At 38.7% G+C, this 26,582-nt stretch overlaps 1 protein-coding gene and 1 pseudogene across 3 annotated transcripts; one reads left to right on the plus strand and one right to left on the minus strand.

Moving 5' to 3' along the window:
• The first annotated feature begins 38 nt into the window (after nt 1-38).
• Nucleotides 39-863, plus strand: LOC125312535 (annotated as a pseudogene).
• A 12,836-nt stretch (nt 864-13,699) lies between these two features.
• Nucleotides 13,700-21,744, minus strand: LOC115734192. 3 transcript variants are annotated; one of them, XM_030664817.2, is made up of 13 exons: nt 21,265-21,743; nt 19,191-19,346; nt 18,860-19,072; nt 18,693-18,782; nt 18,396-18,512; nt 17,763-18,029; nt 17,446-17,602; nt 16,660-16,737; nt 16,189-16,289; nt 15,821-15,991; nt 15,385-15,459; nt 14,796-14,897; nt 13,700-14,101 (listed from the first exon to the last, which is right to left on the minus strand). In XM_030664817.2, exons 1-13 carry the CDS (start codon nt 21,646-21,648, stop codon nt 13,757-13,759), a joined length of 2,256 nt encoding a protein of 751 aa, XP_030520677.1. In that variant the 5' UTR covers nt 21,649-21,743; the 3' UTR covers nt 13,700-13,756. The 3 variants fall into 3 exon arrangements, with proteins under 3 accessions (XP_030520677.1, XP_048130555.1, XP_048130556.1); XM_048274599.1 differs by having other exon boundaries at nt 13,983-14,104; XM_048274598.1 differs by lacking the exon at nt 14,796-14,897 and having other exon boundaries at nt 21,265-21,744.
• Nucleotides 21,745-26,582: the final 4,838 nt, after the last annotated feature.

Here is a 26,582-nt window from a genome sequence, read left to right on the forward strand (position 1 = left end):
GGTTGAAGAAGAAAGTAAATGAACCAATTTCAAGTTCAATGGGTTATTCAGCTCCAAACGTATCTCATGGAACACTCCTAAAAGCAACCGATGGTTTTTCTTCAACGAATTTGATCAGAGTTGGAAGCTTTGGTACTGTTTACAGGGGTATAGTCAAAGATAATAGAATTGCTTTGGCTGTGAAGGTTCTTCATTTAGTTCGTCATGGTGCTCTTAAGAGCTTCATGGTCGAGTGTGAGGCATTTAAGAACATCAAACATCGAAATTTTTTGAAGATATTTACCGTTTGCTCTAGTAATGATTATCAATGAAATGATTTTAAGGCCTTGGTCTATGAATTCATGAACAATGGAAGCCTGGAACGGTGGCTACACCCAAACATCATGTCATCTCATGGGAATGAGCTTCTGAAAAAGTTGAATTTCATCGGGAGGATAAATATTGCTATTGATGTTGCTTTTGCATTGGATTATCTTCATCACCAGTGCCGCATCCCCATTGTTCATTGTGATCTAAAGCCAAGCAATATTCTCTTAGATGCTAAGATGGTCACACATGTTGGCGACTTTGGATTGGCCAAATTTCTTCTTAAATCATCTCTTGATACTGCAGCTAATCAGATGAGCACTCTAGGTGTAAAAGGGACAATTGGTTATGCTCCGCCAGGTAATCTCTCTACTTCCTATTCTGCTGGTATGAGCTCCACATTCTTTTTGATGACTAGCATTCCTAATTTGAACTGCACTATGATCAAAATGTGTGGCAAAATATGCAATGGGATGCAAGGTCTCCAGAGAAGGCGATGTCTACAGTTATGGCATCCTCTTGCTAGAGATGTTCACCGGATTGAGTCCCACAAATGACAGGTTCGGGGACAATTTCACTCTCCATAATTTTGTCATAGCAGCTTTGCCTGAACGAACCTTGGAAGTTACGGATCACTTTCTGCTTCTAGAAAGAGGGAGTTGTCTCGGCCCCAATAGTCCTCAGCATTGTCTTTCCAAAAGCAGTGGCATATCTCTTGAGTGTTTGGTAATTATATATAATATTGGAGTCGCTTGTTCCGATGAAGTGCCTGGAAGACGGATGAACATCAGTGGTGTAGCAAATCAGCTGAAAAAGATTAGGGAAAAACTCTTTGCATTGGGTTTACATGAACAAGATGAACAACCGCAGGTATATGATAAGTTTCTTAACCTCTCTCTTGTCTTAAATATTTAGTTTTGCGTATGATAGTGCAAGCGGACATGTTAATCTGTAACAGAATAGAGAATCGATGATGCGTTTTCATTAGAAGGCAAAAGCTGATTGTCATTCCTCACCTGTATATGTATCTAGCTAGCATGCTCCCTGTTGTGCAGAGACCTTTAAGTAATATCTGTCAAAATTTGTCTCGAGTTTGAGAACATGGAAGAAACCCGGCCCAAATTGAAGTGCAAAAAAGTCTGGCAGTATAAAGGTTGTCCAAACTGGACTTTGTAAATGTATAGCTGGAGATAAACAGTCGTTTCTGTTTAAAAATACTAGTCGATTATCATTCCTCATCTGCGCGGATTATTGCACTAGCATGTGGCCCATGATGCAGAGTCTTGAGCATTGCATATCTTAAAAGATCAGTCTCAAATACTTAGTTCTTCTATGGGAATTTTCCAACATTTTTCCTATGGTTGCTATTTTTCACATTATCTAACATTTTTCCAACAAAAATGTCGCAACAAAACTATGAAGAGTCAAATTATCTCTCAATGTGTCATCGGTGGCATATAATCTCGTGAACATCTTCAGCAAAAGAATGTTGTAACTAACGACATTGCCTTCTCTTGAGACTTCTCACCTAATTGCATACTCTACCACACATTTAGATCATACTACCAATGAAATTGGGTGTGGGGATCATCAAAAAAGTAATAATATTGGGCAGCGGTTAGGGAAGATAGTGATAAAGTCGGTGTATTAGATACGGAGAAAGCAACAAGATAAGGAGATACATAGAGATGAGTAAAATAAGTCTCGAGTTTGAGCCCGACAATAAAACGCGACCCGAGTAAAAATGTTTATATCCTTCATTGGTTTGGGTGCAAGATTGTCTTGAAATGTCCAACGGCCAAATAGAAGTTGACACTGTTTATGCAATTCTTTTTTCCATGCTTTCCAAACGTTGACTTCAAGTCAACCAAGCCCCACAAAAGCCTGAAGTCCTCCCACTTTGGAATATAAACCGAAGACTGATGAGCAAGCGTTATTGATTGATTGGCTGGTCATTGTCGGTACTAAAGATCTCTTGACTGACAAAAGCTTAATCAATTAAAATTATTTTAAAGTGCCACTTTGGCAACAAAAAAAAAAAAAGCTCTTTACAAGTGGGCGTGTGGATATGCATGATTAGTAGTTTTGTCTCTATGAAAAGTAACTTTCCTTCCCAACTATTTAAAGTAAGTAACTTCCCCACGGTAATGGTCACTTTTTATTGGTGGCCAGTAATTTCTTGACGAGTTTTACTCATTTCTACCTTTGAAAGTTGCTTATCCATGTGATCATCGAACCCCCCCAGTGAAAAAAGTTCCTATCGATATGTCTATATTGAGTTCAATGCATTCGTGGTTAGGGGCATTCCACAAAAAGAAAAGAGGCGATTTAGGAACTTTACCAAAATGCAAAAATGAAAGTAGTAACTTTACAAATAGCAGCCCCGAAGAATTCGCACTTGGACCCCTAGGAAATTCCAGTACACACAAGTTATATTACTCTAAGGTTAATAAGATCAAAGATCTCAAATTGGTACATAAATGATAAATATATGCCAAATTAATCTTTTTGTCACCAAAATTCCAAAACGGTATATGCGTGATACATTTACCCTCCGTCGACTTCCATCAAATATCACCGTAAAATTGTTGATTTGGATAACAAATAAAAATAACATAGTTGACCTACCAACTTATTATAGACATATAATAGAAGTGCAAAAGTTATTTAAGTCAGCACTAGTCCCGCTAGGTAGGATGGCTGGCGGCTAGCCGGTGTCCACGTCGGTGATTTCTAACTAAAATTGACCAAAATGATTAAATTAGAAAATCGTCAAAAGATTGACTAAATTAGCAAATCTTTAGAAGGTTTAGGACTAGAATTGATATAATTAAAAGGCTTAGAATTAAATTGGCATCGTCAAGAGATTTGGGACTAAATTGGCACAAATGAAAAGAATATGACAGTATTGGCTTTTCTACATTAGATTTATAACTTTTTAGACTATTATCCCCACTCTGTAATGTTATACCTAAGCCATAAACCTCTAATTTACCCAACTCCCTTGTTATTAATTTATAGAATGTCGATGAATTGTTGATGCTTTCAATTGTTCTTTTTTTTTTTTTTTGTCGAAAGAAGGGTGCCATTGATATATCATAGCGTTAGTACCACAAAAAACCCAAGACTTATCCAACGGCCAAATAAAAGTTGACACTGCTCATGGAGTTCTTTTCTCCATGCTTTCCATATGTTGACTTCGAGTCAACCAAATCCCCCAAAATCCTGCGGTCCTCCCACTTTGGAAAATGAACTCAAGGCCGATAAGCAAGCGTTAATGATTGATTAGCTGGTCATTGTCGGTACTAAAGATCTGTTAACAGCTCAATCAATTAGAATCATTTCAAAGTGCCACTTCGGCAAAAAGTGACTATAATAAGTTTTGTAATATAGAAACTTATCACCATGGAAAGTAGGTGCATGCATATATAGGATTACTGACTTTGTCCCAACGAAAAGTAACTTTCCTTCCAAACTATTTAAATGTGGAAGAATTACAAAAAAAAGTCCTAACACTACTCCAAATGTGTCAATTCGATCTAAACTTTGTTTTGCCAATTTAATACTTAACTTTTTACATTTGTGCTAATTCAAGCATTTCGGCCAATTTTGGTAGGAAACCGCGGATGTGGCGTGTCCGAAGCTGTGACCAATTTTTAAGAGTATTTTAACAAATTTTTTTCAATTTTTTGTTTTTATTTATTCTTCTTATTTTTTTTTTCTTTCTCATTCTTTTTGTTTTGCTCCCTTCTATCTCCAGCTCGCCACCGGACTGCAACGACCAGCGAGGTCACACCTCGCCGGTGGCTGGCTAGGATGAGCTTTAGGAAAGGCCAACAAGGTCGACCTCGTCGGCCCTCGTCTCTAGCTGGTTGCCGGGCTCGGTCATAGACCGGAGGAACTAGGAAGGAAAAAAAGATAAAGAAAGAATAGAAAGAAACGGGAAAAGAAATAAATATAAACATAAAAATTCAAAAAAGTATTAAAATATTTTTTAAAATTACCTATGTTAGCACTAGCCATGCCACGTAAGCAATTTCCGACAACACATTTTGTATTAATCGAACAAGTTCTATCGTGATAAGAAATGAAATGAAAGAAAGAAAGAAGGAAAAGTTTTGGCAAATCAAGAGTAAAGAAAGTGGCGTACTTCAGAAATAGCAGCTGCAGATCTATTCCGCATCAGAAAAACACAAATAACAAAAACTTCATCCTCAGAATTGGGATAGACTAGTTATGGTAAAACCATTCTTGCCAACTTCCTGCTTCACATATCAATCGTCCAGATCTGTTTCTCGATTTAATGAATACAAGGAAGCTGAATCAGAAAGCTATGGGTTCTTTTATTTTCCTGGCTACCATCTTCTTCTCCCAAACTGAGCATTTGCTTATTTAAGCTGAATCTGAAAGAGATGCTTGGCTTGACTGCAACATCACTCATCTCCAACCTCTCGCACGACTTACAGCTACGCATCGCCAATCCTAGTGAAGCCGCAGAAAGAAACCAGACACTCCTCTGAATAAAGAGGATTTATGTAAAAGCTAGGATTTGCAAGGGGAAATGATAAATTTCCACTAAAGATGGATACAGATTTGGATTTATGTAAACGAAACCGCACACAATGTCACTGCGGTAAAGTGAAATCCTAAGAAGAAACTAGCCGATAGTTGATTAGTTCTTATTTGTCTAAATGAGCTTCGTACCAATGACGGAAGTGAACATTTTGTACTGATCTTCAAATTTCATAACAATGCTCAAGACTGTGCATCATGGGCCACAGAATAGAGTAACATCTGTGCTGATGAGGAATGATAATAGACTACTATCTTCCAAATGAAACACTGCTTCTCTCCAGCTATACATTTTCAACGTCCAATCGAGACTTTATTTTTTTTTTTTTGTCAAAAGAAAGAACCTTCATTTCATATCAAGGAGACATACATCACTTCAAAATGAAAATGAAAATGAAAATCCCAAAAAACGAATAAATATGAAAAGTGAATCAACTCGGTCCAGCTTATAGAAACTCGATTATTCTTCAAGGATGGATCTGATATTGTATCCAAGCATAATCGGCGGCCGATCACTGAATCTCGCATCATCATCGGTGATGAGCACACACCGAGAAGTCAATCTCTAATAGCAACGGCTTTGCCAAAAGGCGGTGCACGTCCAAGTTCGGCATCCCAGCACCATCACCGCACGGAGATAACAACATCCTCAATGGGTTGAAATTAGACATGGACAAATGGAACCGGGGCTCGGAACCGGCCCGGAACCGCCGGTTCCAAGCTAGTTCCGACCCGTTTTTTTTTTTAAAAAAAAAAAAAGGGGGGCCGGGGGAAAGAGCCGTTGGGCTCGGGAACCGAAACCGGCAGTTCGGCCGAACCGGCCATCTCTAGTTGAAATAGCATAAAAAAAACGCTTTACAAATCCCAGATCTATTTCTAGATCGGAACAGAATAACACCCAAATCTAAATCTAACTCTAGATCGGGAGATAGAGTAACTACAAAATGATACCTGTTGATCACAAAATCACTTTCGGATAGGTCGATTGACAAAGAAAAGCTTCGATAATTTGCAGAGCACTTGACAATCTGGAGTAAACACCCAGAGCCGAAGCGAGCAAATTCTTTTGAGGCACTCGCGTTTCGATCTTCAGAGGGTTTAGATGTCGATCGCAACACCACAAAATTAACGAAGAGATTTATTGAAAGGAACAAGTACCGGAAAAACTAAAGCGATATAGAGAAGAGGGAGATGGGGAGGGAAGGAACTCTCTCCCTCTCTCCCTCCCTCGGGAAGGCTCCTGGAGAAAAGAGAAGGGAGGCGGCCGTAGGAGGGAGAGAACCCTAGGGGAGAAAAAGATGAGCATCCACTCAATCGCGACTATCTTTATATGGCCAGACTTTCCCGCACTTCGACTCGCGTCGGGTTTCGTCGTCTTCTCAAACTCGAGAACAATTATAACAGATATTTCTGAAAGGTCTCTTCCCTGCAATGCATATGCCAGCTTTATGTTGAAAATGCATGATCGATTCCGTATGCTGCTTCACATTAAGCAAATCTAAATAATTAAGCCGATAGAGGTTAATTAAGACGAGAAGTTAAGAAACTTATCATATACCTGCGGTAGCTCATCTTGTTCATGTAAAACCAATGGAAAGAGCTTTTCCCTAATCTTTTGCAGCTGATTTGCAACACCGCCGATGCTCCTCCGTTTTCCAAGCACTTCATCGTAACAAGCGACTCCAATATTACATACCATAATCAACCACTCTTGACATACGACATTGCTTTCACAAAGCCAATGCTGAGGATTATCGGGTCAAAACGCGTCTCTCTTTCTAGAAGAAGGATCCGATCCGTAACTTCTAACGTTCATTCAAACAAAGCCATTGCGGCAAAATTATGGGGGATAAATACACCGTGAATGTTATAACTTGTGTACTACATTCACTTAAGTGCCATAATTTTTTTTTTTTTGCTCACTTGAATGCCACAAATTTGAAAAAACGATCACTTAAGTGACATCGCCAATTTGCCCCGCCAGAAAACCTACGTGGATACCGAAAAATCTGACGTGGCATTACCGGAGTAATTTTTTTTAATATAAACACAGATTTGTATTTTATTCTTTTAGTTTTTCATCCTTAGCAGCAAGAGTATGCAAAATGTTTGCAGGAAGTAGAACGGTCCTTGATTGTGCAATCATACGCACACGATTACATCGTCAGAATCGAGTAAGACTAATCCTACTAAACCATCGCTGTATTGGCCCCGGCATGGAAATTAACCTTCGAGAAAGCTGAATCCAGAACCAGTAGTTTCTTATTCCAGACTACAATGTCGGTGGCCCTAAATGGAGGAACATTGCTCATTTAGGAAACTTGTAACTGACTCAAAATTGCTTTACAGCGACATTACATTATCCAGTGATCTCGTGCATCAAACTGGGGATTGACATTGGAGAGCGGCAATTCCTAGTCAACCTGCAGAAACCAAACTCTCCTCTGAATTGGGAAACGTCTGAACAAGAAAGAAAGCGTAAAATATAAATTTCGACTAAGAAAGGAGACCACTTAGGATTTAACAAGAATGAAACCCCACGGAATGTCACTTCTTTTCTTTTTGTTAGATATTTACACGATTACAGTAGGGAGACAAAGGAAAATCTGAGAACAACTTTGTGCACAGTGAAGAAGCATTATCGTGGATATTACTTTAAGATTTCCCATAGGCCACGGTTGATTGTTTTTTTTTTCCTTTAAATTGGTATCAATACCAACAAAAGCAACTTTATGACTAAGATTTACTTGGAACCATCGTGACAGTGCTCAAGACCCGTGCATCACGAGCCTTACCGAAAGTACTTACCGTAACTTTCGGAGAGCCAATGCCAAGGACTATAGGGGTCTAAACGACTCTCTCTCTCTCTCTCGATCGACACAGAATACGGTTCGTTATTTCCAGCATTCATTCAGGCAAAACTGCTGCAACAAACTTTCAAGAGTCAAATTATCTCTCGATGTGTCATCTATGGCATACAATCATGTGAACATCTCTGGCAAGAGAATGCGGTAACTATAGACACTGCCTTCTCTTGGGACCTCGCGCCTAATTGCATAATCTATGACATATTTAGACCACAGGTGCAGATGAAATTAGGGGTTTGGATCATCAAAAATTAGTTATGTTGCGTAGCCGTTAGGGAGGACATAGATGAAGTCAGTGTATCATAGACACGGAGAAAGCAACAACATACAGGAATCACACTCACAGAGTGCTAGAATATATCTTGAATTTGAGTCTGGTAATAAAATTCGATCCGAATAAAAAAATGCGGGAAAAAAACGAAAATTGTGTCCACGTCGAAGGCACGATCAAGAATAAAGTTTGTCTCCGGCTTAGAATCAAAAACCGATAGCGTGCCACACACCAAGTTCTACTTTATAGCTTTCCAAGTCTTTAAAGTCAATGTGAAAAGGAGAAATTAGAAAAAGTTGGATGTTAATTTCAAATGAAAGGGACTTCTAGTTTTGGGATGATCGTCACTTGTCAATATGGAGACATTTGGATGTTGGATTCACAAAGGATTCGAGTGCCTTTTAATTTATGAGGAGCAACAGTGTACGTGGTGTGGTCCCGATAATTTATTTGTGGGAAAATTTTAAATAATGACTTGAAGTACCTTCGTTCTTTTAAAGAAGAGCCTTACCAAGGGTGTTTTCATCATTTACATTTTTTTTATTTTTTTTCCCTTTTTGTCTTTTTCCTAGGTGAGGGCTCGCCTCACCCGTAGCCGTTCCCTTTCTTGAAGGGAAAAAAATTAAAAAAGGAAAAAATCAGTGAATATAAATGAAGAAAATACCCTTAATCGGGCCCTTATTTAAAACAATGAGAGTCTTTCAGATTCTTATTTGAAACAAAGTCCACTTCATGTCCTTGTTTGAGAAAATAAGGCCACTTTAGGCCCTTATTTGAAATTTTTCTTTATTTACCTTTGGGAAATTGACATTAGTTTAAAAGGTATAATTTCTATATCTCTCTCAAACCAGTTAACGTATTGTTCTTAATATACAAGGAGAGATATGAAAGTTGTGCTTCATCATAGATTATATTGCTTTTTTTTTTATCGAAAGAAAGATGCCATTCGTGTATCAAAGGGTTAATATCATGGAAAATCTCAAATTGCTACACTTATGACAAATTTATCAAAAACTAATTTTTTTACCAAAAACCACAAACTTGTGAAAAACGGAGACTAAAACCCCAAATCGTACATCCATCAACTGTCACGTGTCATCCAACTCAGCAAATTTATCAAAAACTAATTTAGCGAAACTAACGTAAGGTAAATTTGTTATATGTGTGCCAGTTTGGGACTTTTAGTGGTCGGAAAATTAGTTTGGGATGAATTTATCACGGATGTACCAGTTTTTTTCGTAGAATTAACCATATATCACAATAATGCTCGAGAGTTACATCTTTCAAGTCTAGAAAATTTCAAATAACTACGTAACGAAGCAAAATTCAAAAAGCAAATAACAAAGCACAATCTGTATCTAGAAGCAGACTCTCATCCCTCAAGAACAAATTTGCCATCATAAAATTTCAACGGCTGATCACTAGATTTAATGATGAGCACACGTCAAGATCTCCCACTCCATTTGTAATGATTTGCGCTGCGCCTCTAGGTTTAACGTACTCATTACCATCATCATGCAGAGACACCAACATCAACATATTGAAAGAACACGTGTCAAATGCTCGTAAGGAACTCCCGGATCTATATCCAAATCCAATTCGAGAGAGTAAAATCCCCAAATCTTGACCTAAAATCTAAATCGAGAGAGAAGAGTGGCCAAATCTCGGAAAGCGCGGAACCATGTCACGAACATCATTCTTTGTGGCTGTCATCTCTACGTTCACCTAAAATCAGCTCTAAGAATTTATTCACACACAAAAAAGAAAAGCTTCAAAAGGGGGAAGAGGGAAATAGAGAGGGTGGGAGAGAGGGACCTCTCTCTCCCTCTGGGACGGCTCCAGCAACGGCTTCAAGGGCAAGGAAGAAACCCTAAGAGGTGGGGTGAAAGGGCATTGCCAAGTCTGCATAATGCTCCAAATTGTGAAATTTGCATCGAGTTCCTGCGAAAAAAGTTAGCCCCTGAAGCCCTTCAGGCCTTTCTACAATATCGCGGGCAAAAAACCACGGCAAAATTATTGAGTTCATTACGAGAGATTGAATGACTGAAATGGTTGTTAGACGTTGATTATGTTACCAGTTATTGGATCAACGGTCGCGCTTGATTGATCCCAGATAACTTTGCTGTGAATTAGCCCACAGTAAATCTTACTTGCACAAAACATTTAACATCAACTATGGATATAATTTGTGAGGATGGTCAAAATTTCTGCCTTCATTGCCGTGTAAGAAGTAGAAAACCACCATGGGAAAAAGGAGCTGATTGGAAACATTGGAATGAAAATAAGAAAAGCGAGCTTTCATTCAAATCTCACAGAATGTAAATATTTTCCATTTCATTCTTTCTTAACCTAAAGTGAAAATATGGTTTCCAACATTTCTCGTCAAAATTTTTCTCTTCCACAAACTGAACATATATTAAAAAAGTATATCGCAGTTCAGCTTCTTTTCTTTTTGTTACGTGAGATCAAGGAAAATCTGAGAACAGCTACTCCTACAGTGAAGAAGCTTTATCGTGGATACTGCTTTAAGATTTCCCATGGGTCTAAATCGGTATCAACACCGACAAAAGTAACTTTATGACTAAGATTGACTCGGAAACACATACCGATGCTCAAGACCCGTGCATCACGGGCCTTACCATAACTTTTGGAGAGTCAGCGCCGAGAAATACATGGATCTAAATGACTCCCTCTCTCTTGACGCAGAATATGATCCGCCATTTTCTGCACCCAATCAGACAATCAGGCAAGACTTGTTAGATATTTCGGCAATTTTGAAATATTTGATTATAACGGTTTTTGATATAATTATGATAGTCGTGAAAGCTATCACTTTGTAACAGTTTAGGAACGGTCGTACGACGTCTTTCTAACGATTTTCCAACGATCGAATCCACCACCTTGTAACGGTTTTGCAATGTCGTATAATAGTTTTCTACGGGTCAATTTTCAACGATCATAAAGGTTTTCTAAACGGCTCTTTATTAATGGCTTGTTTGAATATAAAATATCACAATTCAAAAAGTGAATCTCAAGAATTACAAATGAGAATTTCACCATCTTTCTTTTCTTTTCTTTTCTTTGTTGAGTTATGCACATAACATTGTTCATATTCCTTCTAATATCCAGTGCGGAATATAGAAAAAGATCTGTTGTATCTTGGAGGATAACCGCTAGAAACCTTACACACTAAGTTTCGTACTTCGAGGGGCGGAATTATCATTAAGGATAGTGCTTGCATGCCTAAGATAATTTCATCTTATTTTCTTCTCTTTTCCAACATATTTCCTACGGTTGCTATTTTTCACATTATCTAACATTTTTCCAACAAAAATGTCGCAACAAAACTATAAAGAGTCAAATTATCTCTCAATGTGTCATCGGTGGCATACAATCTCATGAACATCTTCAGCAAGAGAATGTTGTAACTAACGACATTGCCTTCTCTTGAGACTTCTCACCTAATTGCATATTCTACCACACATTTAGATCATACTACCGATGAAATTGGGTGTGTGGATCGTCAAAAAAGTAATAATATTGGGTAGCGGTTAGGGAAGATAGTGATAAAGTCAGTGTATTAGATATAGAGAAAGCAACAAGATAAGGAGATACAGAGAGATGAGTAAAATAAGTCTCGAGTTTGAACCCGTCAATAAAACCCGACCCGAGTAAAAATATTTATATCCTTCACTGGTTTGGGTGCAAGATTGTCTTGAAATGTCCAACGGGCAAATAGAAGTTGACGGTGGTCTTGCAATTCTTTTTTCCATGCTTTCCAAACGTTGACTTCAAGTCAACCAATCCCCACAAAAGCCTGAAGTCCTCCCACTTTGGAATATAAACCGAAGACTGATGAGCAAGCGTTATTGATTGATTAGCTGGTCAATGTCGGTACTAAAGATCTCTTGACTGACAAAAGCTTAATCAATTAAAATTATTTTAAAGTGCCACTTTGGCAACAAAACAAAAAAAAAAAAAAGCTCTTTACAAGTCTTGTAACGTAGAAAAAATTTCCCATGGAAAGTGGGCCTGTGGATATGCATGATTAGTAGTTTTGTCTGTATGAAAAGTAACTTTCCTTCCCAACTATTTAAATTAAGTAACTTCCCCACGGTAATGGTCACTTTTTATTGGTGGCCAGTAATTTCTTGACGAGTTTTACTCATTTCTACCTTTGAAAGTTGCTTATCCATGTGATCATCGAACCCCCCCGGTGAAAAAAGTTATTATCGATATGTCTATATTAAGTTCAATGCATTCGTGGTGAGGGGCATTCCACAAAAAGAAAAGAGGCGATTTAGGAACTTTACCAAAATGCAAAAATGAAAGTAGTAACTTTACAAATAGCAGCCCCGAAGAATTCGCACTTGGACCCCTAGGAAATTCCAGTACACACGAGTTATATTACTCTAAGGTTAATAAGATCAAAGATCTCAAATTGGTACATAAGTGATAAATATATGCCAAACTAAACTTTTTGTCACCAAAAATTCCAAAACGGTACATGCGTGATATATTTACCCTCCGCGAGCTTCCATCAAATATCACCGTAAAATTGTTGAACTGGATAACATATGAAAATAACTTAATTGACCTACCAACTTATTATAGACATATAATAGAAGTGCAAAAGTTGTCCAATTCAGCACTAGCCACGCTACGTAGGATGGCTGGTGGTCGGCCGGTGTTTACGTCGGTGATTTTTAGCTAAAATTGACCAAAATGATTAAATTAGAAAATCGCCAAAAGATAGACTAAATTAGCACATCTTTAGAAGGTTTAGGACTAGAATTGATATAATTAAAAGGCTTCCGATTAAATTGGCATCATCAAAAGATTTGGGACTAAATTGGCACAAATGAAAAGACTATGGCAGTATTGGCCTTTCTACATTAGATTTATGACTTTTTGGACTATTATCCCCACTCTGTAATGCTATGGCTCAGCCATAAAACTCTAATTTACCCTAATCCCTTGTTATTAATTTATAGAATGTCGATGAATTGTTGATGCTTTCAATTGTTCGAGTAGATCAGCCCTTGTCGATGTTTTTTATTAATCTTCGTTTGAGAGAGAAACAAATTATCTTGTGAAGTATAACCAATTGTCCTTTTTAAGTTAAACCCAGTGAGCTCATCTGATCAGGGGAACTATGGGCTGGACGTGAGTCATAGATGGAAGTTTGTTGGAACTTCACTGGAAGTGGTCACCAATGAATCATGATACCTTCACTTGAAGAAATCACTAAAAGAGAGCCCAAATTCGAGCCACTCAAACCCACTTTCATTAAAAAAACTGAAGTCAATGAGTTATAAGTCAACTAAGACATGTTACCAATCAACACTACATCAATTCTCTTATGGAGTACTTTCTAACATAACCCACGTGGACATCTCAAGTGGTTGGGAACATGGGCATGGCCAAGAAAGAGGGTGTGAAAAGGGCTCAACAAGAAGGCTCTGGCTCAGTATATTACTTAGTGTTACAATATCGTCAGGGATGAGCGAAATTTTGTTACGATATCGATTATGCATTCGATCCACTTTCACTTGCATTAGTCTTTAAAATCTATGAGTTTTCAATATAGACACATCAACAATACGCCGTCTAAGGTTCCACGTATTCTCTAAGAAACTATACACCGCTATTGACTATTAGATACACCAGGAAGAGACGAATGTAACACAATCACCAATATCACATTAACACAAATCTCTGTACATACTGGTCAATATCACTAGAGACATGAACAACATTCACAGAGATCGAAACAACAATCGATGCACCCAAAACAAGCGAGGCCGGTACAGAGTTGCGTAAGAGCGACCACGCACCGGTCATTCACATAGGAGCAAGTTCGGATGAAGCACATGCAACAGATACGATCCAGCAGCTTGCTGCAACAGTTCGAAGCTGCCTTGACCAAGACATTCGCAGTATCGGACTGCTTTTCTTCGGCTCCTGGAGGAATGTTTTTCGCTGTTGCAGTCAAGTTTCCGAAACCTTTACCCAAACTTCCCAGCAAAATTACCCTCTGGCCCTTTAAGTCCAGCATCTTATTGAAATTCACTTTCTCAGGCACCTATTTTGAAGCGAAGAAAATGACCTTATGTCGATGGAGAGAAACAGAAATTTGAAATCAGCTTCATCAGTTCTAATATCTTACAAAGTTTGCTACATATAAGTACATGGATGGGATTGGAGCATCTCAAGGTGCATTTGGTTAAGACAGTTTTCAGTTCTTATTTTCACTACTGTGTGTTTAGAAGTATATATGTATATAATGATTTTCTTCTATTTAATTTTCACTTTTAGAACATGTCTGATACTATTAACAGAATATCTTGTCTGTTTCTTCTCTTATTTAGGATTTGACATCGAGTCTTTCCTGAAATTTCAATTTCCTTCCTGTTCCACTTGAAAACAATGAAAACTACATCGTGTCTCCTTAATTCTAAAGCAGGGGATGCTAGATTCATTTTGACCACTTTCTGTTCTCATTGGAAATGGAAACTGCAATGCTAGACCTAGACGCAGTCTAAGTTCTCCAGAGATACCAAAAACCACTCTGTAGATATATTATAAAAAGTACAGAGGTAAAAGGATACACAACAGACAGACTATAGAAACAAAATGTTTAAAGTGAGGAGTACTGCAGGAGTCATACTTACTTAAACCAGGTTTAGCAAAAACATTTATTTGGGCCTGATGCAGGAGGTGAATAAGCCTACATGACAACGGTAGAAACTACTAGGTCACATAGTGCTTAATCATACCTCTGGTGGAATATCAGATGTCATTTTCTCACGAATAGTTTCGAGTAAGATCAGGCATGTATACTCCGATGGAACCCATGATTGTATGCTCATTCTTGCAACCTATAATTAGACAGCACATGAAAATGTAAGTAAGCTAAAAGTAACGGCAGTATGAAAATGGTCATGATGCCAATCCAGATTTGCTGCCATGCTGCAATATATCATGGACTCATATTATGAATTAACCAATTGAGAGGCCAATTCAGAAAACTTCTGTATGACCAGATGTTATTAACTAAATTGTCTTAGCAAGAATTCTGGGAATAACAGGTGTTAATAAATAACAATTGACCTTTACCAAAAAATAATAACAATAATAACAATTGACTTTTCTGGTTAGAATGATTTCACGCATCTGAAGATCCAAACTCGAAAAGGTAAAATTTGACCTAAGGCACCTTTCTCCGAAAGATGTCCCCTTCCTGCAAGGTGTTATCCAGTCAAAATTTCCCTTGGGAACAACATGAATGATATTACTAAAACATCCAAATTAAATTCTCCCATGCTATAACAAATTTTATGTCGTTCAATAAGGTTAAAAACGAACCTTCTCTGCAAGCTGTATACTCTCATGAAACCAAGCCTGTGCTGTGAGATCATCAATTTCTCTCTTTGCAAGTACCTGACAGGATATTCAACAAAAGAACTCAAACAAGTTAATGTCATTGTGATATCTCCATTTATATACATTCGCTAAACCAGATCGATGTAAAGCTTGGAGGCATAAGAGGACCAGTATAATTATAATAAAAGTCCCTATTTGAGGCATCATCAACAAAATTTCTCCCTTGTTTTCATTAGTACGTATTGTAATAGAAAGGAACGCATCGTGGTGAGCTTTGCATCAAAAAGCTCATTACTCATTAAATCGAGAAACGAAGTGTCAGTGAGGCTGGCAGTATCCTCCAGAAACTCCATAGCAAACATTAGAATTTGCAAGACCTTCATTCATCCAAGAAAATGTATTCAAGATCAAACATTACTCTGTCAACAGGGACATCCTTCAGTTGTTGCACTTTCAGATCTATCGTGCAGATGCTCCTATCTGCCAATACACCAGTAACTCTTGCAAGCTCTGGAAATTTCCCAGAAAATCTGCCTGACATGATTAATGGACTTCCCGATGAAAGGTCAGGAATTTCAGAGGGATATATCTGTCAATAGAATGGAAAGCACTCTGTTAATGGACACCAGTCACTCTGTCAGGATGCCTCTCCACTTAAATTAGTAACTTGTGATTCTATGAAGATTATAGAATTGCAACTCCCAAGATTATCGCTCCTCAAAAGCATTCTTGATCAGCTGGTGATTGGAATTTGGTAGTGAACAGTTGCTTGGAGGAAATTGTTACCTCAAGTGAATTAAGATTTTCGAGAGCGTCCACTGCGATGTCAGCCATCATGATTGACAACGCATGAGCAAGCCACCTTTGCATTCTCAGTTCAACTGACTCTGCTTGTGTGAAAAGGAACAGAATAAACAAAGACAAGATTAAATTTTTTTCCCTTCAATTGACAATTTTAAAAACCATAGATCTTTATTTGGACTAAGCAGAGATTGGAGAATCATAACACCCTTTACACAAGCTCTATTGTTTCCCTTCTGGATTAAAACAACCTCATGTCAGAAATCATGAAGGTAAAAAGTCCATCCAAGTCTATTATTACGGTCATCGACTTCTCCAATTTTAGATATGAAAGCTTCTTCCAAATAAGAAAGTTCCCAACCGCACTAACATTAGCTGATACAACTGAATAGTTTCAAAGGTATATTAACCCATAAGAAACTTCATTCACTTTGGAAAAAAGAAAAAATCAGTGACCTGCATCATAGGAAGCATCATGATAACCCCTTCCAATTTGAGAAAGCATCCGGAGAAAGTAATTGTTGCAGTATGCACCTGGAAAGAAAATTAGTTTGCAGAAATAAGCATAAATTGGTACACCCCTTATATGGTTCCACCGCAATAATATGTCTTTGACAACAAATTGCAACTTAACACAAAGCCTAACCTCACAATTATAATGATTTTCTAGGTTCATAATATAGATCCAAATCCAAGCTGTATGTACATAACATGGTGGCAATATATTTATCAGGAATTCTTTGGCAGACAATTTCTGATGAAGTCAACGTATATAAAAGCTCTTCTCTTGATGTAGTCATAGATTATTTAAAGCATTATGATACAGCTCGAAATTGACAACTTCCAATTTTTTTGTGTATGTCTGGCTCAATGAGTGCACTCACACCAGGAAGCACGCTGAAGTAATTGTCCTTTTATAACTGATTGTCTTAATGACAGTTATCATTATATGTTGCTCTCTGATTACATAGTTCGACTGCCACGTGATGAATTAGTGGTCATTGGAAAGGTAAAAAGTAGTCGTAGGCTTGTGATGTTTCCACAAATGAATGCACTCCAAACCCTGCATTCATCAGGTTTCTTGCTTGCATAATTGCATAAGCATTTAATATTCCTTTTGTTGCAGTGCTTCATGCAACTCTAATCTAGAAACTTGAGAGGCTGCAACCAATGCTATATATGTCACCCAATGAAAAAGCGATGAACTTTGATACTCTTTTCTATTTTAGAAAGAAATCTTACCTATACCAAAGGTGCACATGCGAGGACAACTTGGTAGCCCACTTGAGTAACGATCTTTCACTTTATTGCAGATCTCCCGCTCATTTTCAACAGCCCCATCGGTGACAAGGAAAATGAATGGTATTGAAGCAGTGGTTTCTGCCAACAACTTCATTGCCTGCAAATTGAGTAGATAAGTCAGTATGGTAGGGAAGTATTTTAAACTAGTATGTGAAAGTGACAAGGCAACTATAAAACTAGAAGGGCATTATAATAAAATTCATCATGAATTTGGCATTCAAGCACCTTCAGGTGGCAACAGATGTACATGTTCAAACCTGTTCTAGAGGAAACAAGATGTCTGTGCCACCACTAGCTGTAAAGTTGGCACTAATCCATTGGGTTGCATTTGAGATCGCCTCTGGTGTTGCTGGCTCCATCAACGAGGAGAATAACTGAGCCTCATTGTTGAAAGCTAATATGTTGAAAGAATCCTGCTGAGTGAGCCTTGAAAGCGATTCCAAGATTACATTCTTTACATTCATCAGGAGGTTTTTCATGCTCGCACTTACATCGATGACAAACACAACTTCTTTTGAATAGGCCTGTCAATTGACTATATAGGACTTAGTAAACCAGCAATGCTAATGCATCTGTTCACGAGGAACCACTCCTTCATGCAGACGAAACTCACAAGAATAAGTTACTGATAACCTTTTATGATTATTTGGTTTTTCTTACATTTCTTATTACTTGTTTTTAACAGCAACTAAGCATTTTCACCATGTTCCTAAAAGAGTGAAAAGGTAAGCTGCAGCTTTTGCTATTGCAACCAGCAGAGGAGACTGACAGGAAGTTTATTTATTTTGGCATTTGACGCCAACTAGATTGGCAATGAAAGTGATAGTCCTAACACAAATATCCAAGCATAGGTATATTAAATAGCAGTCAATAGAGAAAACCTAACAAACCTTGCCACTCTGGTTTTCTCCAGGGTAAAGATAGAGGCAGAACATGTCTCGTTGATCAACATCATGAAGAGACGGAGATTGCACGAGCACACCCCCTGATATGTTCGTTGTTGAAACCTTGAGGCACAGGCAAGATAATGAGAGATTAGAACACTTGCTAATCAAAATAGCTTATTAAGGTCAAGTATGGCCCCGACATCTTATACTTCAGAATTGGTAATATAATTCCCTGAAGCTTTGTAACTTTGAGGTCCTATATAGTAGTAGTTGAGAGAGAGAGAGAATAGAGGGTTATACGGAGTAAGAAAATTTGAAGTCCTGACTCGACCATGCTGCAGCTTCTGCTTCATAGAAGCAACTTAATTTACCAGCCTCGCGCAACAAGTCCTATAAAGACACAGCAATATCCTTATTCCAGCTTTTGCTCGAAAATCCTAGAGCATGAGCAGATTTATGGGACTCACCTTCAGCGGGTGGCTAGCATGATCACATGGTAGTTCTATGCCAGTACCAGAGTTCACATTCAACAGCACCTTTTCTTTCTTAGGCATCTTCATAACAACAGGATTGACATACGAAGGAAAGGTAAAAGGTATGCTTAAGCAAAACTGGGATCCTTGATATGTTAACTTCTGAGACCAATTTGCCTTCACTGATATGGTTGACCCTCCAACAACCTACATAGTTAAGATGGTTGGAATAATTAGTTTCAGCAATGGTTTAGGATAGAAGACGGATCTGATGCTGGAAACCAATATTTTGAGTAGGACCATGGACAAAGATTTAAGAGATTACCTGTGGAACTTTAAACATGAAAGTCTGGGAATTCAAAAAGTTCCCATCTCTAGCTTTTGCCACTTCGGCACTCATATCTTCCATATCTGCCACAATGATCGGCTGACTTTTATATGATCTTCCAGCAACATCTACCTCGATACCTAGAAGCAAACCCTGTTAGCCAAATCATGCTTCTTTTCAGAACATACAAAAGAAAAGAAGGGGTAAAAGAAACTTTAGACATTTACAAGTTGAGCACAATTACACAAGTGGAAGATACCATCAGCACCATAGAATGTAGAAGTGGTAAATTTAGTTCTATTATTTAGTGTGCTCATATGATGCCACAAAAATAGAAAATAAGAGCTTACAAAAATTTTATTTGCTACCAATGTATTATACGAGGTGCCAAGGTTGAACTTCTATTAGCAGTTCCAAGTGGTCGGCAGGAAATCGTCAGGAAGAATTTCAAGAAGTGAAACTAACGATAGACAATGGAAAATGTTTGAAGTATAATCACTATAATTTCACCAGAAAGAAATTGTAAAAGAAGAGATAACTTCTTCTATCGCGAGGACAGTCACAATCAGAGAAGAAGGTTTCTCCGCAGCAGTCAAAGAGCTTCTGTCTTTGTTCCTTTGATTTCCTATGTAATTGCAATGTTAACAGGTGATCGGCACTTGTTTAGGTTATTATAGATCGCCCTTGGAATAAAAGAAGGATCACAATGAGCATCCTTGCATCTGAATCTAATGTGCTTTGCTAACGATGTTTTAGAAAAGTAATTTTCCTGTTTGTAGTAACGCACATATGGTAAACTGCAGTGGAACCAATTAGTACAAACAGAAATCTGGAATAGGTAAACACTGATCTTCTAGGACCATTTCTCCGCATGGATGTGAAGAAGTGATCCTGCAGCTCATGCTTGCTCAGTTTGCCTAATACCTATCTAAGCTTGCTCGACACTAAATTATCTTATCTTCTAAATTGGGAACAACAGATACGCAATTATCAGGTCCAGATAGCAAAGTTCCTTTCCCTGCTTTCTTCTCTAGGCTGTTCATCAAATTTCTCGCAGCAACTTGTCTTAATCTCCTGACCGCTTGCCTAGTCAATGGTTCCAAGGACCAAGGCATCTTTGCCTTCAACAAATATAAATAGAAAGCACTAAGCTGCGTGCACATGGACGTGCTCTCAGATGCTAATTAAAGATTAAAGGATATGGTAGACAGCCTACAAGACTACATCCAATCTATATAAATTGTGTAATCACTGCCAACCAACCCCCATTGGAATGCTACCAAATTCATTAAGAAAAAAGAAACTTATCCTCTTCACTTGAATGTATTGGATAAATAACTCGTAAGCTAACAGCAGTCAGTAACAGAGGCCAGCTCTAGGGAAGCTGCCGGTGGTGGCATGCCTGCCCTCGCCGCCTAGATGTTCGGTGCAACTATAGGCACTCTTAATTTTTCTAGTCTTTGAAAATTTTCAAGAAAAAAATTCGTACTTTTTTGTCCGTCCAAATCCAACTTCTGTTTTCCCATTAACCGTTAACCCCTAGTTTCTTCCCAATTTCTCTCTGTCGTAATCTTTCCGTAATTAGCGGAAAAAGAGTATGAAAACCTCGAATGAACTTGTCTCCGCATGGCTCCAAAACCAAACTGCAAGAGCATATGTCCAAAGACACGACCAGAACAGACGCATGCTTCCCAAAATCCAATTAAAAAAAACATGAAGATGAACCCACTAAAGTCGATCGATGACAGGCTACTTATATATGTATGAGGGCGTATTTGAACAGTGGAAATAAAGTCAACACAATATGGAAATTCGCTGACTGAAGAAACAGTGAAAAATGGCGCAATAAGGATTTCTAAAGCTGACCGACGAATTCACGAGAAAAAAGGGCAAAAAAAGTTGGAGGGGGCATCAAAAGAGGCATGCCACGGATTTCTTTTACAGAAACGAAAATTTGACCGATGATTCAAGCGCTCACGCAGATGAAACTTTTTGCATAACGAGGTCGTCACGGTTTCGGAAAATGACGTAACAATCTCTTTTAGAAAGGAATTGATCGGAGGGTATCTACCTGCTCTCCCATCGGTATCGCGACTTGACAATCGCACGTCCTGCTCGACATGATGCAGTGCATGCGCCACCGCCCGGTGATGCTCACGAACGCCGTGTCCAGATAGCAATCCACCTCCATCGCGACCTCGTGCATCTGAAGCGGCACCAGCGCCGGCGGGTCGCACCGGCCGTGCACGTACGGCTGGTAGCTCGGCACGTCGGGGTTGTCCACCGCCGTCGGGTCCGGCACCACGGCGTAGACCATCGGCGCCGTGGGGAGGTAGCTGTCCGGCGACCTCGACATGGCCGGCGGGGCCGGGGCGGCGGCGGTCCCTTTGCCGTAGTAAATCCGCTTGGAGAGCATGAGGCCGTAGTCGACGGAGCTGGCGAACTTGCTCGCCATGCCGCCGGCCGGAGGAGGAGGTGACGGAAAGGAAAGACGGAGAGTTGGTGAGGGAAGATGAATCGGAAGTATAGAGTCTACAGATAAAGATGTGATAATTTATAGTGGCGAAGTGACCGCGAGGCCTTTTGAAATGCTGTTGAAGAGTGAAGACGCCGGTTTTTGTTTTTGGTCGGAGAAGACGTCGGGTTCAGAGCTCGGGATTATGTTAATTTACTTACGAAAAATCCTTCCATGACAGTGAGATAATACGGTCAGTTATTTCTGATCATAAATTTATTCACAATCACTACGTATTTTACATAAAGTACTCATTAATTAAAAAATTATGGGACCAAAAATAGGGTAACATCTCCTTTTATTTATTACAGTCTGGCATATAAGAATATTACACGTGGACGCTAAATGATAATTCAAAAAATGACTAATAATGGTTATTTCGAACAAACTGATTACGTAATTAAAGGAGCAATGGTTCACATTTTTTCCTGAATTATATGTAATTCATGAGCAAAATATACTCTCTCTCTTTCTTTCTGTCAAAGAGCAAAATATACTTAAAAATGCATAATAAGTGCCTCAATAATATTCATTGATAACATACCAATATGAACTCCATCTTTTTATCTCATAACAATGTAGTTGAGTAATAGGCATGTTTGGATTGCCGTCAAATCAACCGGAAAGCCTATTTTAGATATTTTTAGTCTATCGATGGAAAAAATTCCCCGTTGAAATGCAAAGAATATCATCCTAATTTCAAAACTTAACGGAACGATTTGATGTGCCTTTCCGTTTAAATGATTATGCCATTTTCGTTTTGCTTTTTCTTTGACTTTATTTACTTTTGTCATTTTTTTTTATGCACGAGCTTATAAAAAAAAATCTCTTAATCAGTTAACCCAGTAAATAATTTGATAGGAAACATTGATTTCTAAATGCGGTCATTTAGGATCACACAAGTAAGAAAATGATGTTTTTTTTTTAAATTTAAGTGGAATACTATTATAGTAACCATTTTTGGGTACTTTCCTATACAAAATAATAATTAAAACCTGTTAAAAAAATTCTCTTAATCAGGGGGTTTGTTTCTGGACCGGCACTTTATCCCCTTCAAACACATGGCATGATTAAGCGGGACACGATAGGCACATTTTTAATGTTTATGTTAATGTTGGGCGGGTAAGGACGGCAATCAACATTCTTTTCTTAGGATTAGCCCTAACCTGTTGCCTTAAATCAGGTATAATCCCTCTTATTAACGTCTACGTCGGCCCGCTTGGGAAAAGGTTCCTAAGCACAGAATTAGCAACGTATCAATTCCACAATTTTAAAAAGACAGGATAATATGGAGAGATAACAAATAATAATTATAAATATATATAATAAAACAATAGAGGGGTACTTGGGTGGTCGCACAGCTGCCACGGCCATGAGTTTGACTTCCTATTGAGCGCTCTCTCTTTGAGCATTAGTGTTAATTGACTTTATTAATTTCTTATTGGCTTAATTAATTTTTATGATTATGCTTGATTTGGGTAATGAAATAGGCGGTAATTACGTCAGCTCCCACGTCAGAGATCTTAGTTTTGACTCGTGGGAGTGCGTGTATGAAGAGCCCCGCAATTTATATCGGATTACGTGGCCGCGCGGAAGGGAAGGAGGAATCCGGGCCCACGTGAATCGGATCCATCGGGTCCGGTAATGGGGAGCTTCGTAGCATCCAACGGCCATGATGTGTTTTGGGTCCAATGGACCCGTGTGCAGACAAAGATTGCCCACCCCCAAGAGCTGGAGCGGACTGGAAGTCAACAAGCATCGCTGTCCCAGTGGTCCGTCCTTTTGTCCCATAGTGAGTGAACAAATCAATGAGCGAAATCAAAACGTGGCCGGTGATCGAGTGGATCACGGACCACGCCGGTCCCCCATCGGAATCCGAGGTGGTCCCCTCGAAGCTAGTACAAGTACCTCTCTCTTTCGTCCACCGTCGGATGCTCGTCGATGAGTCTCCTCGGAAACGCTCGCCGCTTGATCGACGGCCCCGTTTTTCCACGGACGTGGCTGGGGGTGGGGGCCCCGGGGTCGATTGATGTGACGATCGCCCTTGTTTTCGTTTCTTTCTAGGAAAAGCTGCCGTGATATCGTTTTCGCGCACGTGTGAATGTACCGTCCCTCTTATTACCACCGTCCTAGGAGCCCTCGCCGAAAAGACTAATTAAGGATTATTTTGCCTGCCTGAAATGTTTGTTGAGACAAAACAGAAAGCTAATGGAGGCAAATCATTCCGTCTCTGTGGTGGCTTTTTGTAACGCTGATCATGATTTGTTATCATGTCCCCAGTAGTTAAATAAAAGGGAAATCTAAAAAAAAATCTCAAGTGCTTTTATTGTATCAAACAAGGGCTTAAAATACATATCATTTCGAATAAGAGTCCGAAATGACGATATTAATCTCAAATAAGGGTGTGAGTCACTTTAATTAGGGACATTTTGATCATTTACTATTTTATTTTATTTCATTTTCCTTTTTTAAGAGATTTAAAAAAAAAAAAACAAACAAAGAACATGGGTGGGTGGACTAACCTCCCGCCTGTGGCCACCACCCCATCGACCATAGGCGAGGCCCTTGCCCGAGCATGGAGAAGGAAGCAATCGGTGGTGGGGCGGCTCCTCCTGCCTGTGTTCTTTATTTTTTTTTTTAACTTTCCATTTTTTTATTTTAATTTAATTTAACAAAAAAATTAGATTATGTTTATATTTTTTTTAAAAATACCATTGATTAGTCGGAAAATTTGGCCAGGTGGCGAGGTTAAGCTCTTATTTAAAACAACCATAGCCACTTCGACCCTTCTTTGAGATAATGATAGCACTTTGGACCCTTATTTGAAATAAAATCCACTCCATGTCCTTATTTAAGAAAATGAGGGTATTCGAGGCCCTTTTTTTGAAATTTTTTCCTTAAATAAATCATGGTCGAGCGGTCATTAAATTGTCCACGTCCAGTCGTATTACTTTTTCCACTTTGATTTTTCTCTCGAATTGAAGGAACCCAATCCGAATTTATCCAATATATCCCACACCCTTTTTTTTAATCCGGTCAGTATAGGGTGCAGATCCACTTAAATGTTATCCATTACCATTTGTCAAATACAGGATGAGACAATAAATTATTATGTCCTCGCTTATTGTAGGCTGCCAATCATGTCATCAGGAGTTTGCCAGTGGATCTTTTGTTAAGGTCTTACGGACTTTTATTAACCCAACAAATTCAAGTGAGGGAAAAACGCATCTAGATTGGAGGGGCGTGCACATGCTGAGCACAAGCGATTTACGTACATGCAGGGACATAAATGAAGGCTTCCAGTATACATCTAGATTAGGCGTGCGCACGTGGACAGCACGTGATAATGCAGTTGCTGTTGTTGCATAAATGAGGGCTCATATCATAGGTGTAGCCAACGCGATAAACATCGATTGGTCCCGCGATGATTAATGTGGAGTGAAGTGAAAGCCAGGCCCCGCGTGCTGAATGCATAAAAAAAGAAGGAAAGATTAAGCGAAAGTGATTAGGACTGAGAGGCAGCGATTAGACAAAAGTAAATCATTAAAATGCCGAGTGGAAAGCACACTGATAATGCACGCCCCTCCTTTGGTTAAAGGAGATTCTTTCTTTTGACTGAGAAAACGTCCACCAGGCGACGTGAAAGGGCAACCACTCTTGATATTGAGTTTTTAAATACTTTGTTAGGTGTATCATCCGAAACGAGAAAAATACCAAGAAGGTCCTGCACCTGTTGTACGGTTTCAATCATAGACATTTTAGTTAGTTCAATTTAGTCCGAAACATTCTCATATTTTACTGGTTGAGTTTTTTTTTTTCTCTCAAAACCAATTGAGTTCATTCAGTCAATTTAGATCTTAAATTATTGATGTAGATGTCGGTTGTCTTACGTGGCACACTTTGCGGCGACGTGGATATTATTTTTTTAATAAATTTTTTTTTTACTCTTCCTGTAATTTTCTTTTTTCCCCTTGCTTTTCTTCCCATTTTCTTTTTCCTGGAAGGTCGGTCATTGATGAGGAATGGCCTCACCTTGGGTGAGGTGGCCCTCACCTAGCCTCCCCCCGGCGAGAGGAGCCCTCATCGGGCCTTGTTACCCTAGCCAAAGTGAGGTCGGCCTTGCCAGATCTGGTGAGGGGAGCCATTGCTAGCCATGGCCCGTGGTTAGCGATTGGCCACCGGAGAAACAAAAAGAGAAATAAAAAAAAAAAAGAAAGAAAGGAAAAAAGAAAAAGGGAAAGATGAAATTTATAAAAAATAAAAAATTATCAATTATAAAAAATGCAAGGCTTGAATTGATTGAATAGACTTAATTGGCAAAGCGTTGAAATGTTTATGACTAAATTAATTCAATTGAAAAGTTTATGATTGAAGTGGTATCAATACAATATATTTACGGCTTTTTTGGTACTTTTCCCTATCCAAAACTTGTTGCTTATGTAGGCATGATGGTTTCATAAATCAAGAAAAAAAGAACAAATAAAGAAGTTGTGGGTTGATATCTTAAATTTTATGGCGAATTGAGTATGCCATTTCAATTTGCTGGACCATATACCTCTAATCTAGATAGAATTAGGCATTTTGGCGTTAATTGTAAGTTCTTGCTCAAGGGAATGTTAAAAGACTTGTAATCATGATTTTTCATTTTTTAAATCTTGCAACTCCATTAGTTTTACTTATGATTAACGCCGAAATACCTCATTTTATCGAAAATCGACTCATAATCCTACAAGATTCTTTTAAGATTATCGACTCATAATCCTACATTTTCTTCAACAAATTATCGAGAGAAAGTTAAAAGTTGGGAAAAAGGCTCGATACGAATTGTCCCGAGCAAAGCTTGGCCCAATCGGGGGGAAAAAGAAAAGAGTAAG

Source organism: Rhodamnia argentea, chromosome 2 (genome assembly GCF_020921035.1).
Source record: "Rhodamnia argentea isolate NSW1041297 chromosome 2, ASM2092103v1, whole genome shotgun sequence".
Classification (NCBI taxonomy): Eukaryota; Viridiplantae; Streptophyta; class Magnoliopsida; order Myrtales; family Myrtaceae; genus Rhodamnia; species Rhodamnia argentea.